Source organism: Mycteria americana, chromosome 4 (assembly GCF_035582795.1).
Source record: "Mycteria americana isolate JAX WOST 10 ecotype Jacksonville Zoo and Gardens chromosome 4, USCA_MyAme_1.0, whole genome shotgun sequence".
Classification (NCBI taxonomy): Eukaryota; Metazoa; Chordata; class Aves; order Ciconiiformes; family Ciconiidae; genus Mycteria; species Mycteria americana.
The window spans coordinates 61,589,853-61,607,830 of NC_134368.1; the positions used below are offsets into that span (position 1 = coordinate 61,589,853).

Here is a 17,978-nt window from a genome sequence, read left to right on the forward strand (position 1 = left end):
CATCTCATCGAACCCCCTGCTCAAAGCAGGTCTAATTAGTTCAGGTTGTTTAAGGCCATGCTGTTTAACAGTGCTTCTGTCAGTTCTGTTAAATATCGCTGGCAAGAACATGCACTTCTCAGTTTAAAAGTAATGACTGACCGCAGTCTTTGGTCTAAAATTCGTGGCCCGGGTTGAGTAACTGGTAGACAGTTATGTAAAACATCTTTGCTTGTAAATTCCAAAGCTGTTGTTGCGATGGGGCTGGCCAGTGGTCTTCTCTAAAGGCGTTCTTTGTCTGTATAGCCAGGGAGACTATGTAACTATGCAAACATAAATAAAGGTAGCCTATTATTAGCGTTCTTAGGCAAGCAGTCTGTCTGACCAGCTGGGCTGACCTTGCAGGGTTAGACGGAGAGAATGGTCATTACATCTTTTTACACTTTCATTCACAAAATCCTGTGCACCCATGTTCTCAGATTTCCAGCCCACGCTTTGATAGTTTCTGTACTACTTCCCTAATATTAACCAAAAAGGTTAGTAACTGCTTTAGCTTACTGAATAACCCTGTAATACCAAGCACTTTGCAACTTGCTAATTTATTGTGAGGAAAATTGTTCCTTAATGATTGTCTTTTCTTGGCCTGTCTGTACCATTGTTCCCTGGGGGACAGGTATGTGTAAATTGATTTTGCATAATCTGACACAGGCAAGTGTGTTTCCTTATTTTCCACTGTTTTCCAGGACAGTTCATTTTAATGGTTAATGAATTTGAAAACAAAAATGACCTACTTCTGTTTTTATTAGGCAGACCGCAAAAAAATCTTGATTGTAAGGAAATCAAATCACGTTTTTGAAATATCTCTGTTCATGCTCTGGAGTAACAACAGAAAGGTCTGTCCTAGTCTGCTCTGAAAGTTACCAGAAGTTCATTAATCTGTTGTCCAAGACCCTTCCTCTAGCACTACCTCGTGAGACCTTTGCAACCTGGTATTCTTCTAATGAATGGTCTTCATCTCCACGAAATCTTGTTGCAGAGCCCAAGATCTCAGGTAACTTTTATCTCAAATTCTAGCTGTTTGCTAAAACCTGCTTCTGCTGGAACATGTTTTTTACCTGACACAGGTGGGTAGAGCTGGCTTTTGAACTTCTGGGCACATCTGAGAAAATTCTGTGCATCTTAGAGGGTAAACACTTCAAGGGCCACCTTTTCCCAGTGTGCTTGGCCTGGGTACTCAGGGCACCTCGTTAGTAGTCTCTGTAAATACTAATGAAGAAATTAATATTAGTAACCCACTAACAATGCTGCCAACTTTTATCTCTGTGAGCAGACCACTATGCACAGCCTCAGCCTGACCATTCTGGGCAGAAATTGCTATGTGCTTCTTCGCGTTACATCCCAAACTTAATTACACTTTTTCTGTTCTAGGAGTGTGTTTTGTAGGGATGACAGGTTTTGTGATCACAATATTAAAAAAGAAAAAAAAATTAAACCAAGGGGATTCTAAGGTATTTTCTTGACTCCTGGATTGAACTGGTTTGTAATTGATTTCCAGCACTCCATCGAGTGTCAGAGTTCCTGTGAGTGTGCATGTGTTTCTGGGTCGAGCAGGGATTTCCTTTGTGCACAAACTTTTTTGAGTTTTACTAATCTTGAAAAAGAAAATAATAGGGCTGGGGGGGAAGGGAATGGCCAGGGAAGATATTAGTACTTGACAGGTAACTGTGTATTCAGTCAGTAAAGCCCCACGTAAGGTAGGTAACTGCAACAATGCCCTTTCTACAGGGAGCTAGGAGAAGCCAAAAAAAGCAATCTATTTGATCAAAGCAAAGGAAGAAATCAGTGTTAGAGAAATAGGAGATGCTGTGCAGCAGTGCTCAGCTTTTCCCACTGTCCTAAAATGGGCTGTCCAGACATGTGCTTCCATAATTGCATTGAAGTACCTGTGAATGGGCATCTTTGGGGAAAGATGGAAAAGGACTAGGTATGATTAAGTGAAATTTTCCTCTTGCTGTTTTTTTTTTTTTTACCCTCTGTTCCTGAGGTTCTTTCTGGAAGATAAGAAGTGTTCCCATAAAAATGACTGTGAAATCTTGAGACTTCATTGGAAAGCCAAATCCTTCAAACTTTTTGGCACAAATCCAAGCCCATCAAAGACTAGAAACCAGAAGTTTGGTTTCTGGTAATTTTCCTTTTTGGTTTGGGATTTTAGATGCAAGTGCAGAATGTCTCACTAGAGAATGTCCATTTTTCCACTTCCCAGCTGGCTCTGAAGAATCACGTTTGTGCTGGGAGAAGGGAATTCCAAGGACATTGGTGGCCTTTTTCACAGAGTAAGCATTTTCCACAGGCGGGGTTATGCCAACCATTAAATGACTAACATGTAATTAGGAGGCTGGATACTTATAGTTGTCATGTCCCTGATGCCAAGGGAGTTCAGGACAGCTGTGGAGGAGTGAGCACCAAGGGAGATCAAGCTTGGCTGACCAAGCCGTTTGTCTGTTTTTGTGTTCAGCCTTTGTGTTGGCTATCTCAGGAGGCAAGTGACTTAGCGTTGTGGACGGTGTGGTGCCTCTCCTGTGTGGGTTTTACAGTGAGTGTGCAGTAGAAGGTGCTGCTGCTAAGGAGAAGGCCTGCTGTAGGGATACAAGTTGGAGAGAAAGGGAGTGCTGGAAAAGGGAAATCTCACGCACTTCCTCTTCTGCTGTGGTGAAGAACAAGTCTTCTTGCCTGGGCTGGTTTATCTGCTCTGTCCATCTCTGCCTGGGGAGCTCTTTGATGCGGAGCTGATCCGAAGGTTAGAGTCTCCTTATCAACTCCATGCTTACCTTTGTTTGTTTTTATTCTGAAGTTAGCTCCCTCATTTTGCAATAACCCACAGGGTGCTGGGTGTTGCACCAGCCGTGCCTCAATGAAGGATCTTCATTCAACACCTTTCCCTTCCCGTCACACCAGTCAATGCGACTCCTGCGTTTTCCAGCAGCATTCGCTACGCAGTCCAGACTTCAGTCAAGCCTTGGTTGGCGGTCAGAAAGGCTACCAGACCTACCGGGACCTACCATGGGATCTTCAAAAGTAGGTGATGTGTTTTAACTCAGCAAGTCTGATTTGGAGGTGTAATGATGGTAAAGGATACTGTCTACGGGAGAGCTTTAGGACTTCAAGGACATATATAGATCCAGAAAAGAAATCTGTTCTCTTGCCTGACCTTGGACCTCATCGCTCTATCTCTTCCCCTTTCATCCTTTTAGATCTAGGGTACATCAATGATCTGTCTGAAATGTGCAGCCTGAAAAGGGGCGATAGATGGAGGGAAAGCTAAACAGTAAGTTGCAGGCTGAAAGTGAGGTTTTGGAGGTTGTGGTCTGGATGACAAGAATAACATATGCTGGAGTGAGAAGTGCAGAGGGAAATCCTTCCCTAGCATGGCCAGGAGCACAAAGATTTGCTTTCTGGTTAGGAAGATAATATGATGGCTTAGGTTGACACTTACCTTTCCTCCCTGTTATTGTCTTATCCTGCCTCCAGCAGTATTTTATTGCAGCAGTGCAGAATCTAGGAAGCTCTTTTGTGTTAAAATCAAATGTGAATAACACAGTTTTGGGAAACTGAGTTTTGGTCAGGTCTAGTTGCAATATTATTTCCCCCAAACCCTGCAAAAGGTCCCAGTTAAATCAGTGGCGGCAGCACAACTACATAAGGAGAACACTATAGGTGTTCCTCACTCCAGTTTTGACCCTAGTACTTTTAAGGAAGAAGCTATGATTTCTAGGGAGTAACAACAAGGTGTTTTGTATCGGAAAGTATTTTGTGCAGTCAGAGATGCTGGAAATCCTTAGTTTTGTTTTACTGTAAGAATATTTAAGACAGTGCTGGAAAGTTCAGAGTATTTGTACAAAAACAAGTCTCCCAGATGTGATACTCTACTATGCTCTCTTGGGTCAGTGCAGGGATCTGGTCATAAATGTACAGCGAGCCTCCTGGAATTTGTTGTTTGTTTAACGCTCTGGCTCCTGAATTCATGTGGCAACAGGAGGTGCTCAGTCCCCCTTGAGTTCGTTTTTTTTTTGTTGTTGCCTCAGCTATTGATGAAGCTTAAAAGTATGACCTCAGAAAAAAAATCCAAAAGAATCTGAAATTTTTTTTTAACACCCTCATAATTTGGCTGGATGGCTGAATTTTTGTGTGTGGTTGCTAAACACTACAATATTAGTCTCCTCTCTGGCATTGCTTTGGGCAAACGGCTGTGGATGATTGCAAGATACTACTTATTTTTTTCCATCCTCAGTATTTTTAAGAATTGAGGATTTTTAATAATTTCTGGACACACTGAAATAGAAACATTGCTTCTGGATTGACAAAACTTATTCTTTATGCCCACTTAAGTGTGTTTTTCATGTTGTGAGAACAATATCATTTTAGTCAATAAGTGTTGACTTTGCCAGGAGAAGACCAAGTTCAGCTTTTGGTTCTGTGCTCCTTAGTGGTACCCTGCTCAATACCCAAAGATCTTCTGCCCTGTGTAATATCCATACCTTAAAAGCTATGCTGCTCTAACTGTCAGGTGAGGAAGAAATCCCTATCAGTTGTGAATACCAGTTTGTGTGTGTTACATAAAGAGGGGAAAACTGAGTGAGAGTTCTCTACCTAGCAGAACTGAAAAGCCATTCCTTTTTCTAGTTAGATATAAATCTAGTTGCCATGTCTTGTGGATATCAACAGTGGTGTAAATAATTTTAATAACAGTATGCTACATGGTAGTTAAACAACATCTGAGTCCAGTTTGGTGGCCTCCTAGTTAGGAAAGGATTTAGTTGTTTAAATAGTTGGTTAGATTATTATAAAATCTAAAGTACACTAGGGGAAATCTGTGTTGGATAATTAAATATTTACACATTTGGAAAGAGATGGAGGCTGCCTGGTCTTAATGAAAGACCTTGTGTAGCCTGTTAAATGTCCAGAGTTCTTTGCTGGGCAGGGATGTAGATCTGAGTGTGGAGCTGTAAGCCTTGCTGTTTGAGCCCATCATGCTGTGCCTTAGTCTCTTATAAGAGCGGTGCTTCAGTATTAGCTTTATCCAGTTCCAAGATGCCTCTTCTCACAACATTTCAAGCTAAGTTGGAACGTGTGCTCCATAAAATCCTTCAGGAAGCAAAGCTGCTGGGTGGACTAGACAGTCTTGCTGGTCTTGTCCCTCCTCTTGTGCTGTGTCCTGCAGTCTGGGAAGCCAATGCAGTGTCCTACTCGCAACTTCCTTGTGAAGATCTTGTGCTGTGGCAGGGTGAGGTACAGAGTAGCTGGTGGTGTATGTGGTAGCCTGAAAGTGAATATGTAGGTGGAAATGCAGTGCTACTCACACCAATTTGTCATGCAGTAGGTGGGCAAAATGAGTGTAAATTACAGACTGCTGAGGTGCAACAGGAAATGGATACCAGCGCTGGTGCAAGGACACTCATGTCCCATTGGCATTAGTGGGAGTTAACCTTGATTATTGCAGGCGGCAGACATGGTTCCTGCATAGTACCGAATACAAATTTCTTCTGCTCAGTTTGCCCGAGAGTAGATCCTGATTCCAGGAAACACTGGTGAAATACTTTTGATTATGGTGCACACTGCATGTGATTTGACTCGTATGGAATTGGTACCATTTGTGTTTTCTTGCCACATTCACTCAGTTTATGACCATTTTAGAAAAATGACCATCTGGAAAACCAGAATGAGAAAGGACCTCCTACTGAGCCTTAAAATCTAGTAGTCTTCATTAACTGAGCAAGCCCCAGTGTAAACCCAGCAGCTGTTCTAGCCTCTGCTGTTCCTGTTAGAGGGTGTTGCAGAAGTGCTTCACTTTACTAATTTTTTTCACAGACAGTTTTATGATGGGGCATTTTGGGTCAGCATAAGCTTTTAAAATCAAGTCATTCTGCTTCCATTCCATACTCCTTCCATGTCTCTCTTTCTGGTTACACAGAGATCTTCATTCTGAATGAAGTTGAGCTAACACAAAGCTTAGGATGGCTTAATTTGACATGCTTCTGATATAAGACAATCTGAAAACTTCATGTGGTCTGTGGACAGATTTGGTGATAACAGGGGGACAGATTTCGTACAGAACTGAACATGGGAATTGCCCAGTTTCTCTGCCACTGGAGAATTGCCTGGGGTTCCAGAGTCTCAGCTGAACCTCTTGTCTAAGGAGCCTTCTCTAATTTCAGCAGCATTTCTCCCATGAAGAAATTTGTCCATGTCTGTTCAGTGAAAATACATTGCTAGATTACAGCATCTCACTGTTTATCTACCCAGCCTAGCAATTGTTTGTTATATAGAAAGTATAAAATACGGAAAAACTTATTATTCAGCCAGAAACATAAGCTTCCAGACTACAGGTAAAGCTGGATACTTTGGGTCAGATTCTCAGTGGATATAAGCTGTCACAGATGCACACAAACTATCACGAAGGCAGAAGGGCTGGTCTGTTGTATCAGACTTGCAGAACTCTTCAGGAGTGATGTAAGTATAGTTGTTTTACAGTCACATTTCATATGCCAGTAAACATACTAATTTTTTTTCTCAAAGCACCTTAATAAGAGAGAAGTACCTCATGTATGCTAAAATGGTGGAGAAAATTTGCCTGTCTAGGCATGCCTCTCTTATAAGATTAAAAACAAAGGACATTTAATAGCCCACGAGATCATCTCTAGGTGACTGTTTTGGGTTTGGCTGTTAGGCTGTCCTGTCAGCACCTTTCTTGAGCAGATACTGTCAGTGCGTGCATTCCAAATCAGAGCCTGTGTTCTCTTTCATGGTGCATGCTGACTTAGCTAGACACTGTTTCTGATATAAAGCTCACTGCAGGTAATGGAGGGGTTCCTACAGGTGTCAGTGTGCTTTCTGCCCTGGTGAGGAAGACCTTTGAGACTTTTCCTTTGAAGCAGGCGGTTTGACTCGTAGAAGGCAGTTTTAATTCTGCTTCTTTGCAAGAAGTGAATCTAAATTCCAATAGGTAAAAGAAACTCTTACTTCTTTTGTAAACTAACAGTTTCAGGCTGCAGTGAGGCAAGTGTGCCCGTGATTTATTTAATGCAATGTTTGTGATACATTTATTGAATGGCACCCTTAAAAACAAGTTAGGGTATTAGGTAAGACTTTTAATTTTTCTTTGAGACTGACTTTTTTTCTCCTCGATACTCCTCTGTTACTAAAAGTAACAGACATAATTAGCCACATCCTTCTTATGTCTGCCTTGTAAAATGCGTAAGGGGAGATATCCTGCTGGCTCTGCGTTTACTGGTGTGAGCTCCTTGTTGAGGAAAGGGTTCCTGGGGGGCTTCTCTGTGCTCATGATGGGGAGGAACCCAAGTACAAAATGCAGGGCTCCACATCACCTACCACCACTCAGGAAAGGTCTCAGTGGGTATTTCTAGGAAAACGCCAGCTGAATGCGAGTTGAAAAAGCCAAGACAGTGTTAGGAATTATTAGGAAACAAAAGAGAGGACAATCAAGTAAAATTGTTATGTCATTGTAGGCAATTTTATATAAGTTTTTCTTGTTCCTCTTTGTCAGCAAATATTTCACTCCTCTTCCTAATCGGACAAATCTTAATCTGGGACTTGGCAGTCTTCCGCTGAGAGATGAAATCCAGTTCCTGATTGCAGTGTATTTAAGATTACTGCACAGGCACGGTTATCTGGGAAAGAGCAGAGTCTCTGGGGTGGAGGGGAGGACCATGTAGGCGGCAGGCAGAAGGGACCCCTGACAGAAAGCCCACTGAGGCCAGTGGGAGGCTTTCAGTTAGTATTTGGTTCAGGCTTAAAATCTCCATTTCTAGTCTGGAGGATTTTGGTGACCTTCTCAGCTGGAGTGTTTTTAATCCTGCTGTGCATTTCTAGGTTACGCTCCCTGTCCCCTCTCTGTTGAGCAGATAGTTCCCAAGGAGTTAGCAGGGACTGCTTGACTCTTGATCTGAGGAAATAAATTCCCACTGTTGAACTTTTATCAGCTCTCTGCAGAGTATTCAAGCTCTGATGGGTCATCATGTGGATTGAAGCTGTTTCAGTTCTGGGATGGTTACTTCTCTTGTGCGTACTGAATCCCTGTAAGTACTGTCCAACTTTACACAATAGGACATGTTGTCAGATGAAATAATTGATCTTTGAGGAATGAACCTCAGGAGACAGAGCCAAGCAGCAATAAAGCTCAAAGTTAATGGGAATGGAAAAGTATCAGCCCAGCAATCTTTGTGTTTTTGTCTCTCAGGTATCTTTGAAAACCTGGATTTGAAATCTTTGTGCTGTGCTCAGTCTGCTCTTCTATTCAAATGGGGAAGTATCCAGGTGGTACAGCGTAACCAAGGACATTTAACTCAAAAATCCCTTTTGTTTTTAAAAACAGTTTTTGTTTTTAAAACCAGTTTGGAGTGGAGAGTAAACCTTAACAGTCATTTCATGTTGTTATTTAAAAGGAAAGGGGGAAAGTTTATTCAGAAAAAAAGGAAGGAAAAAAACCCATCCCAAGTCCCAAAACAGCCCCCCCATCTATCAAGTGATTTTCTAAGATGTATTGATCAAATAGCTTCTTGTCAGTGTCAGAATTTTGTCAGAATTTTGTCAGAATTTTGTCAGAATTTTGGTTTAGAAGCTGATTATGAGTCCCCTCTGCACCTCTTTGAAATGATGCTCTCAAACAGATTTCATGAATTAAGTGAAAGTCATGTGTGTGAGTAAAATTACATGTGTGAGTAACTGTTGTGGACTGGGGTTTCTGTTTGCTAAATAATAACATGGAACTTGAAAGGGAAGAAATAAAGAATAAGAGTTATAAAAAATGTTATACTATGTACAAAAGAATGCTGAAAAGGTTTAAAATTATATAGTACTTTATATTTAACTGTGTCCCAGCCATATTGCTTCTGGTCTGAAACTGCTTTTTCACTGATATGATCGGCAGTAATTTCTTCATGCTCACCTGCTGCGGTGTAGAGGTGGCATTCAGCCTTTCAAATGGGCTTCTCAAACCCAGCATTTTGGTTTGGGGCTATGCCAGGATTATTATAGCTGTAAGACCTTCTGAGTGTTTTTTTTCTGTGCAGCTTAATCGAGACAACTGCTCTTTAAATGAGAATATCTACAAAAATGAATGCGAGTAGATTGTGTGAAGTTAAATGTGTGTTTGTTTTGTTGGCTTTTCTTGTAACTTCATCTCACTTCAAACACAGTAGAACCGTTTGCAAAGCATGTAAGCCATGCAAAGGACTACTAGTGGGAGTGGTGGTGGGGAAAAAAAAAACCAAACCCACATGACAAATTAAAGCTGAACTCACCACTGACTTTATGGTTTTGCCTAAGAGCTACTATTTAGAAATATTATTCTTAATGAGGTAGACTCCTGACTATTTATACCTGCATATTTTTCATTTCTCCAGTTAAAGTTTTAAGGCAACTTCTGTATAGTAGTCTCAGAAATAACTTTGGAGCTGATCATCTCCAAACTCTTAATAGGACTGTTTAATTCACAGATGCATTTTGAAGCAAACCAGATGAGATGAGAGGTTGGTTAATAGCTGTTTTAGAGTGACAAATGAGTATTCCTATTTTCAGTCAATCAAATGTCATGATATTTAGCCTGAGTCAGTTATTTTCCAAGCTGAAGTAATAAGGCTGTAATTGTAAGGCTTGACAATGAAATTAGAATGAAATATCAGAACCTGCTTTGATATTTATATACAGTGCACAGTGTGCTTGCTGTCTCATTCCTGCATGCAGCTGCAGTGGTCGCTTGCAATTATTTTCAACTTATTTTTATGTATTTAAACTTACGGCTCATGAGGTATGTCTTCCAGAGGTTAGCTATATGTACTTTGTTATGAATGTGGGAACTCACCGAGATGCCTCATACCCTCAGGAGAGGACCCCTGCAGCCTGCTTTCCTGGGGGAGGTTGTACCTTAACCTGAAGGTGTGCATGTTTGCATGAGTGAGGTAGCTGGCTCTAGAATGAAGGACTCTTTGCCAAAAAATGTGGCTTCCTGTTCTGTATTTTGTAATGGCTGATAACATAATAGAAAAATGGCTTTAAGGATCTTCAGATGTCTTTGAGTTTATAGCCAAAGGTAGAATTTGCTGTAAGTAACCTTTTTCAGGCAGTTTTTTGTCTAACTATAATACTGACCTACTGACTGTTGGCTTTCCTGGAGTGAACTTGGATTAGCACCTGTGTAATTAAGAGCACGGCAGAGAGAAGTGTCTGGTGAGGCTTCCTATCTATGTTCCCTGGTCCGCTCACATGTCCTTCCCCTTCCCTGTCATTCCATCACTTCAGCAAATACTGCTTAAAGCAGTGCTTGCCTTTTGCTTTTAGATTTAGTCTGAGTAAAACAGGAAGCACAGGCCGGCCCTCTGAAATCTTTCTCTTTTTTGTCCAGCCCTGCTTTGCAGGCTGAAATGGACTGAGCAGCTTGGATAATGTATAGATAGGTACTATACAAAGCATGGGGTGCTTTTTACCAATTTTATTGCACAAAGCAGTTTGGGGAGCAAAGGTGCCAGTGTGTCTGTGAGAAGTGGTTTGTTTAACCAATTGAAAGCTACCTACATTGCTGTATGAAAGTTCACCTCGCTGAAAAATAAGTTTTATTCTTGCAAATTTCCAGTCGGGGGTCACGTAAGAAAGTGCTTAGTGAGACTTCTATTTAATTTGGCCCTAAAAAAAACCCCCAAACCCTCAAACCCTGTCTGTGTTCTGTGATTTCTAGCATATCCCAACATGTATTTCAAAATAGTTTTGAGGTATGGTTTCATTTTCAAGGGTGTTGGGTGAGAAGTCAATTAATACTGCTGAGAAGAATCAGCTGACATTGAGGGAGAAAACTTTAGCCTCATTTTTGGGGGATTTTAAATAGAAAAGGATCTCTTATTAATCTTCTCCCTTTGTGCTTCTTATTTTCCCCCAGAATTCATCAGCCAGCCATCAAAATAAGACATTTTGAGCCCTGGAAAATTGCTCTAATTGTTATTGGAACAGCAGTGGCAGCAGCTATCACCATTGGTCTCCTAGTTTATTTTCTCGCATATGGTAAGTTTTACATAACATATAATTGTTCCTATGTTTAGTGCATTTCCTTTGTGCTTGTTATGCCACACAATGCTGGGAGTTTGTTTTTCATCAGTCTGTCTAAAGCTCATTTGGGGAAAAAACACTGGGTTCTCTAGACCTCTCCTTCCTTCCTCATTTAGCATCTTTGCAGATCTCTTAGGAACATTTCCTGCTGTGCAGAGTGGTTTAGGGCTGTGGTTTCTGTTGGCTTTCACTTGCTTTCACTCCTTTCACATCTTCCTCATGATCTACTTCTGTGATGAGGTCAACACATGTGTCTTCTGGTCTCCCTTACGTGAATGACAAACAGAGCCTTTCGCTTGTCTCTACTTGTGGTGTTTCTCTGTTCCCTTGCCATGATCACCAGCAGCTGCCTGCCAGGGCTTGGTGTTGAGTGGGCATGCAGGCCAGGAGGGAAGGTAGCTGATGAGAAAGATGCAGCTTGTGATCCTGTATGAGCCCAAAGTGCTGTTGGTTGGCCACAAATGTAACTTTTGGGGAAACTGGGCTTTTTGTCACTACTTGGCTTAGATCACCTAACACAACTGAGTTCTTGCTCCTGGGCTCCTAGCTTTTGGAAGCTGTATTTGAATGGGCTGGATACAGGTGAAGGCTCATCCACTCACTAGTTGTCTAGATAAACAGCCCCAGGTGTTTCTCTAAAGTTCATTTGTCTTGGTGCTTTGAGCATTGCCTGTTCGTCTTCTTTCCCTTACAGATCAGAAGCTGTTCTATTACAGTGGCAACGTAAAAATCACCAACATCCGGTACAATAGTGAATTGTCCAGACAGTCCTCAGGAAGGTTTAGAGACCTGAGTGAGAGGGTTGAGAGGCTGGTAAGTCTGAACCATTGTGCCCTTTCCATTATTAAGGACTGTGTGATAATACAAGAGTCATTAATGTGAACAGCACGCTCTTAGACCACAGGTGTCTGGTGTACCCTGAGCCCCCATGGTTAGCAGACCTGGGAAATGGATAGGCACTTGCCAGTCTGCTTGTTCTAGCACATCACCTTTCTTTGTCCCTGCAGTGGTGAAATAGACATTGACAATAATCTCACCTTCCTCCTATATCACTAATGATTTGTGTGTGTCTTCTCTTTCCCTGCCCTGAGCCTGGCTTTGTGATTTATGCCCCACTGTCTCTAAGGAAAGCATGCTTTTACACCTTCTTCTTTACAGGGTGGGGAACTCTACCTGTCAGGCTGTTGCTGTGTGTTAAGAAAACAATACACAACCCCTTTTCCTGTGCCTTTGGTATGTTTTGTTGGGAAACCCTCCTACAAATAGCAGAGGCTGCTGAGTGGCTCTCAGTCACACAGTAGCTATGGAAATAGACACACTGCAATTTCCTTTCTTGTTTTCTCTGAGACACTTCCCCACAGATGATAATTACAGAGTTTAGCTCTCTACAGCAATAAGCATGTGATTGTGCTTGTATCTTTTTGTGTTTCATTCATCAGAGTCCGATGTGTATCTCTTACCTCCTGTTTAGCAACCTTGCACAGATACTCAGTTAATAGGACAATCAATGCTTTGCTCCCCACTGTCGTTTAATTTAGGGCCATGCCACTTGCCCACAACAAAACGTGAGCTGTGGTGAACATTGTTCTGGAGAAGTAGGGTGCTATATAGGGATTTGGCAGTACTAGTATATCTTCCTGGCTCGACTGCTGAGGGCCTTGGAGATCTTAGTCAAGTTGTCCTCTTTTCTGTACTTGTTTCCTTTCTGCCCTCTTTGCCTACTGGGGACTGTACCATAGTTCCCAAGATCTGCTCCCGGTGCATATCTGTGTGTATAAAGTCTTACAGAAGCTGCATTTACTTACGAGGTACCACTTTACAACTATTACCTAGTAATTGCAGGCTTTTAACCTTGTGATATAGGACCTTGGAGAGGGAATGTTCTCCCTGACCAAGAAGACATTGTGTATTGCTGAGGCAGGAGGAAGGCAAGGGCTGGGGAGAAGTCTGAGGAATAATGCTTCATTGAGTGCACTTGTATTCCTTTCTCCCACTCCATTCCCTCTTCATTTTTTAAAAATGTGGCTCGTTTGGTAAAGAAACACTTATTTTAGCTAAGAAGTTCTTTCAGACAGTGTCCAATGCAGTCAGATTTCCTCTGAACACGGCTATTAATTTAGATGCTTGAATGGAAGCCAATGCTTTAGAAACCCTGTCTGCTCTATGGGTGTTGAGCACTTCTGACAGTAGTGATGGTAAATACCAGTGCGGGTCGAGCAGTGAAAACTATTATTTCAGAGCATGTTAATTGTACCTGATAAGTAACACCATAACAAAAATACAGAGAACTGTTGCCTTTCCTTCATTCCTGTGACTTTTCTTAAGAACTGTCTTTAATTCAGCCATTAACTTCTACCTACCTCTCTCAAATTTGGTGACTTCTTTGCTGTAATTTTAGGTCAGCTGATATAAATGGTCCCTGCCATAAACTTTGACTTTTTGTGGTTTTAGCTCCAGGTGTTCCATCTAACAAGGATGTATGAGCTTGAGAATTGTCCATAAGCTTATTTAAAGTGACTCCATACACTAATGAATAACAGTATGTTCCTTGTAAGTGTGATTCTCTACAAGCAAAACTCAGCTTGTGGTGATAAAAATCACAGCAATCTTTCCAGAGACAGAAATATCCTCTTGACTTCTTGACAGATAGTTGTCTCAGAACATCTGCATTTTTATTTTCAGGGTTTTCACACCGTCTCTTTAATAGATAAGGAGACTTGATTTTTTTTTTATCACCTTTCCTGATTTGTTTGGATTTACCAAAATCCTCTGCAGTGTTTCCCCGGCTGGTGTCAGGGTTTTGGATGTCAAAGCCTTCCCATCGTCATAGTAGTAAGGATACCTTAAGCTCATGTTGTGAAACAGTGAGTCAATGCAGATAAATGCTATGTCTTTCACAATACTTGGTGCAAAGTGAACAGAAGTGAATCATCTCTGATAATCAGAAGCATTCAAATTACCTGAGTTAGTGCAACTCCCTGCCAAGTGCTCCCTTCTCTGATCCCTCCCTGGTGAAGCCTCATTTGTTTGTCCCCAGAACAACCCTGAAAGGAGCTCTTTTCAGAGTTGATGTTTCACCAGGAAAAATGTTTTTGCTCCCATAGGGAAGTCATCCCATGCCTTCCTTGGGACTGGCAGCAAACGTGCTGATGTTTGCTTTGGTTTCCAGAGTTGAGTAGTAACACCCATGGTGTGAATGACATTCCCAACTCTCTTATCTCGTTGAAGGTGGGAAGGAATGCAGCGAGATCATGCCAGAGAGCTGATGAAGCTGGTGCACCAGTCAACATCTCAGGGCTGACTGGAAAGTCTGGAAAATTTCTTGTGGGGTGGAGCTGGGGGGACTGAGGAACAGATGATGAAAGGTCTTTGCTCCTTGCCTGGCTTCCTGCAAGTGGCTGCAAGGGTTCCCTTTGTGCTCTCTTGAAAAAGCAGACCTGACTGAATGCCACTGTGGAAAGAGGTGTTCCAGCTCACCAGAGCCTCCTCGTTTTTCTAGCTGGACCAGTCGTTCTTCCCTTGCCAAGCTAAAATGCACTGTGCCAGATGGTCCCCTCTTGCACTGGATAAAAAGGGCACAGTCACAACCTTAATGGCTTTTTCCCAAGGAGCCTCTATTTTATAGCGGGTTCACTTAATGTTTGGCTGATCTGCACAACTTTTACCCACTGGTTTTCTCCAACTCCTGCACCAGACTTGGATTTTTTTTCTTCTCCCACAAAATGTATTAATTCTTTCAGATTTCCCAATAATGCCTTGGAGGCCCTAACTACCCTCTTACTAACAGCATCCTGGGGGAGATTTCCAAGGCCCTGCTCTAAGGGCCCTAATCTTCCTGCGTGCAGGGAGAAGGGTGGGAGGGGCTTTGTGTCCAGTGTGGAAAGTCATATTTGACCCCAACGGAAGGAGGTGTGCGTTCAGAAGAGCTTCAAATGAGTACCTCATCAAGCCCACCTTAATGAGAATTGTCTCAGTTGAAGTCTGGCAAGGGTCTAGCTGTGAGAGAGTAGTGGATACCAAGCAGCCACAGCATGTGACCCCTTCAGTACGTGGCTGGTTGCTCAATAAAAACGGACACCAGCCTTTACACCCTGCTCACCAGTGACTTGCAAATGTACCTGTCTGCTCTTTTTACCACTACAATAACTTTCTGATACTTTCTCCTAGATGTTGTGGACTCTCCCCTCTTCGAGGACAGCCTATACCACCTTTCTCCTTTCCCAGGCACTTAGTATCTCCCTGTCTCCTTGTCCTCTGGCCAGAGCTGTTCCCAGCCATGCTGTCGGGCTGCTTCTCCCTGTGTCCATGTGTCTTTGTGGACTCTTGTGTTAGACACTGTACCCTCCCCTGCTTCTGGGGCTATGGCCTGTCCATTATCCCCTACTCTCTCCTGCTCCCTTGTGATGGTAAGCCAGGCTGTGGGTTGGGTGGATGGATGCTCCTCAGGAATGAGTGTAGCGTGGCTCCCTCCTTGGCTAATTGGGTGGCTGGGGGAGAGGCGGGGTGTTTGTTTTCTCTCCGTGAGTGCCTCGAGCCCCGGAATGGACTGGCATGGACTTCCCCTGTCATCTCATCATCCGCAAGGCACCTGGGCTCTCCCCCATCCTTCCATCATCTGAAACCAACATAGAACTAACTGGCTGGATGGTTGGGGATTGTGTTAAGAGGATACCTGGGTACTTCCCCTGGGAAACTACTGCCTATCCCAATATTGCTATTGAAGTAGTGCAATTTCATCAAGTAATTCTTGCCTCAGGACTCAGTATCGTGTGTCAGGACATCTCTTTTAGAAACAGACATCTTGCTTCAGTGACTTCAAGTGATAAGAGAATCTTCTGTGTCCTTAAGTACAGATGTTGGAGAAAGATTTTAATGAATACAGCTCTTTAAGTTTTTCCTGTCTAATAGAATTGAATTAATGTGGGTTTAATTTAGAAATAGTGTTTCCACTGGGTATTGCAGAGGCGCTTGCGATACCACAGGAAAATGCTGCAGAATAGTTCTGATGGCTGTGCCTGTTCTCGGTCAGTTTAAGGACTCACTGATGAGTCCCTGTACTGGAGCTGGTAAGGAAGGAGGCAGTTTTCTCCCTTGGGAGATAATGATTTTAGAGGTTGTTAACATATTTATCTCACTATGAGGAGGGAGAAGCAGAGGGGCAGGCAGGTGCCATGTACCTCCCTCCCCACACACACACCTCCTGTTCTTTGTGCTGCTAACGTGAGTGAGGACCCCAAGGACTGTCAAGTGCAGCATTTGGTACTCAGTAGTTCTCTGCAGCTCTGCACGGTCCCTGCCGCTTCGTGGCTCACAAACAGGGCTTGTTAGCTGAATCCAATGCCTCTGCTTAGCTGCCCTCTGGGCCACCACCACGAAGGACACCAGTGGGGTGCAACGGGAGCTCACTTTGTCCTTCAGTGGTCCAGATTCTCAGCTGCTTCAGCACAATTCAATTACGACCAAAGCACCCTGCAGTTTCCCAGCCCCCCGGGGCACTGATGTCTCCTCTGGGCAGACAGGGGACTGAGTTGGAGAGAGTTGAAGGGCCAAATCCATAAAGCCACTTCAGCACCTGAGAAGAGATTGCCAGAGATAGGAAAGAATTTTTCAAATGCCTATGGGTAATCAGGAAAGGACCTACCTAGTTCCTTTGGCACACTCAGGTTTTATTCACCCTCATCACAGTACTTGAGTTTCTTTGTGTTTTTCCTCTCTTAACTCCCATGTAGACACTTATGCTTCCACAGAAAGCAGAGCTTTAACATCTAAACCTTGTTCGGTGGATGGGTTAGCCTTCAACAGGATGCTTGTAACTGAAAGACTCTCTGCTTTATACCCAGTGATAAGCTTGCAGTCATCCTGATATCAGGAAGCATTTTGTATCATTTGAGTTGTGAATAGCTTACTGTCACATCTGCAGAGCCAAAGCTTGAAGTACTGGCTAAGGTTTCCATCTGAGCTGAACTCAAAGGAAGCCTAACTGAAAAGACCAGCAGCAGTGAGTGAGTGGATGAGATCACCAGTTTATGGCACTTGGCCTCTTTAGGGTCAGATGTGACTAAAGTCTTCCTGGGGAGCAGAAGTGTGTGTGTGTATTTGGGAGAGAGAGGGAGGTGAAATACAAATCACTTCAGAGCCCAGAGCTAGCTGCAAAGCTGGCTGAAACTGTACACAAGGTGTGTTTGCCATACCTTCCATGTGGGTGTTAAGGTAAAGCTCAGAAGCGTGTGGCTTGCTCGATCAGTGCCTTATGGTCCTTGAGTCTGGAGGTTAATTCAGTAGGAGCAGATCCCCAAGGCAGCAGGTTTTTGAAACACTCCTAAAGACTATTTACTCTGGGAGACCAGACTGTGAGGACTACTTCAGAGGTGATAACTGAATGGGCCCCCAAAAAAGGAAATGTGCTGAAGTTCAAGGGAGTATAACATGACTCTTTTTTACAGCAAGTTGAAAAGTACAAGTAGCTACAAGTATCATGTAGTTTCATTTGCTGTATGTGTGCTGTTCCCCCCTACCCCCCATAAAACACTTCTTTTCCCCTCTCAGACCCTGAAACAAAAGAAAATTGAAGATAAATTGGACAGATCACAGAAAGAGAAATTATGGTAGCTGCAGCAGCCAAATCTTTCCAAGGACTTTTCAGAGTCTTGCAGCACCCAGACCAAACTGAGTAAGAATGTTCCTGGTTGTAATAAATTTCAAAAAGAGATTTGGTAGTGTTTTCAGATACAGATCCTAAAATTTAGAACCTTAGTCCTTATTTAAACCCAAGCATTCCTAGGCTCTGTACGTGCTTCCTTGAGTACTTGCTTATTACAAATATGAGGTGAAAAGAATGGAACTTTTACTGAACATTTTTCTTGTTCTTCACTGAAGGCAATTTTATT

General features: G+C 42.7%; 1 protein-coding gene across 1 annotated transcript in view; it reads left to right on the forward strand.

Moving 5' to 3' along the window:
• The first annotated feature begins 2,890 nt into the window (after positions 1-2,890).
• The window catches only part of LOC142408719 (transmembrane protease serine 11E-like), a 41,876-nt gene continuing 26,788 nt past the window's right edge, over positions 2,891-17,978 (forward strand). Inside the window, exons 1-3 of the mRNA XM_075499291.1 lie at positions 2,891-3,054; positions 10,925-11,046; positions 11,786-11,904. Of these exons, the coding sequence (XP_075355406.1) occupies positions 2,891-3,054; positions 10,925-11,046; positions 11,786-11,904 (405 nt within the window). The remainder of the gene's footprint in view (positions 3,055-10,924; positions 11,047-11,785; positions 11,905-17,978) is intronic.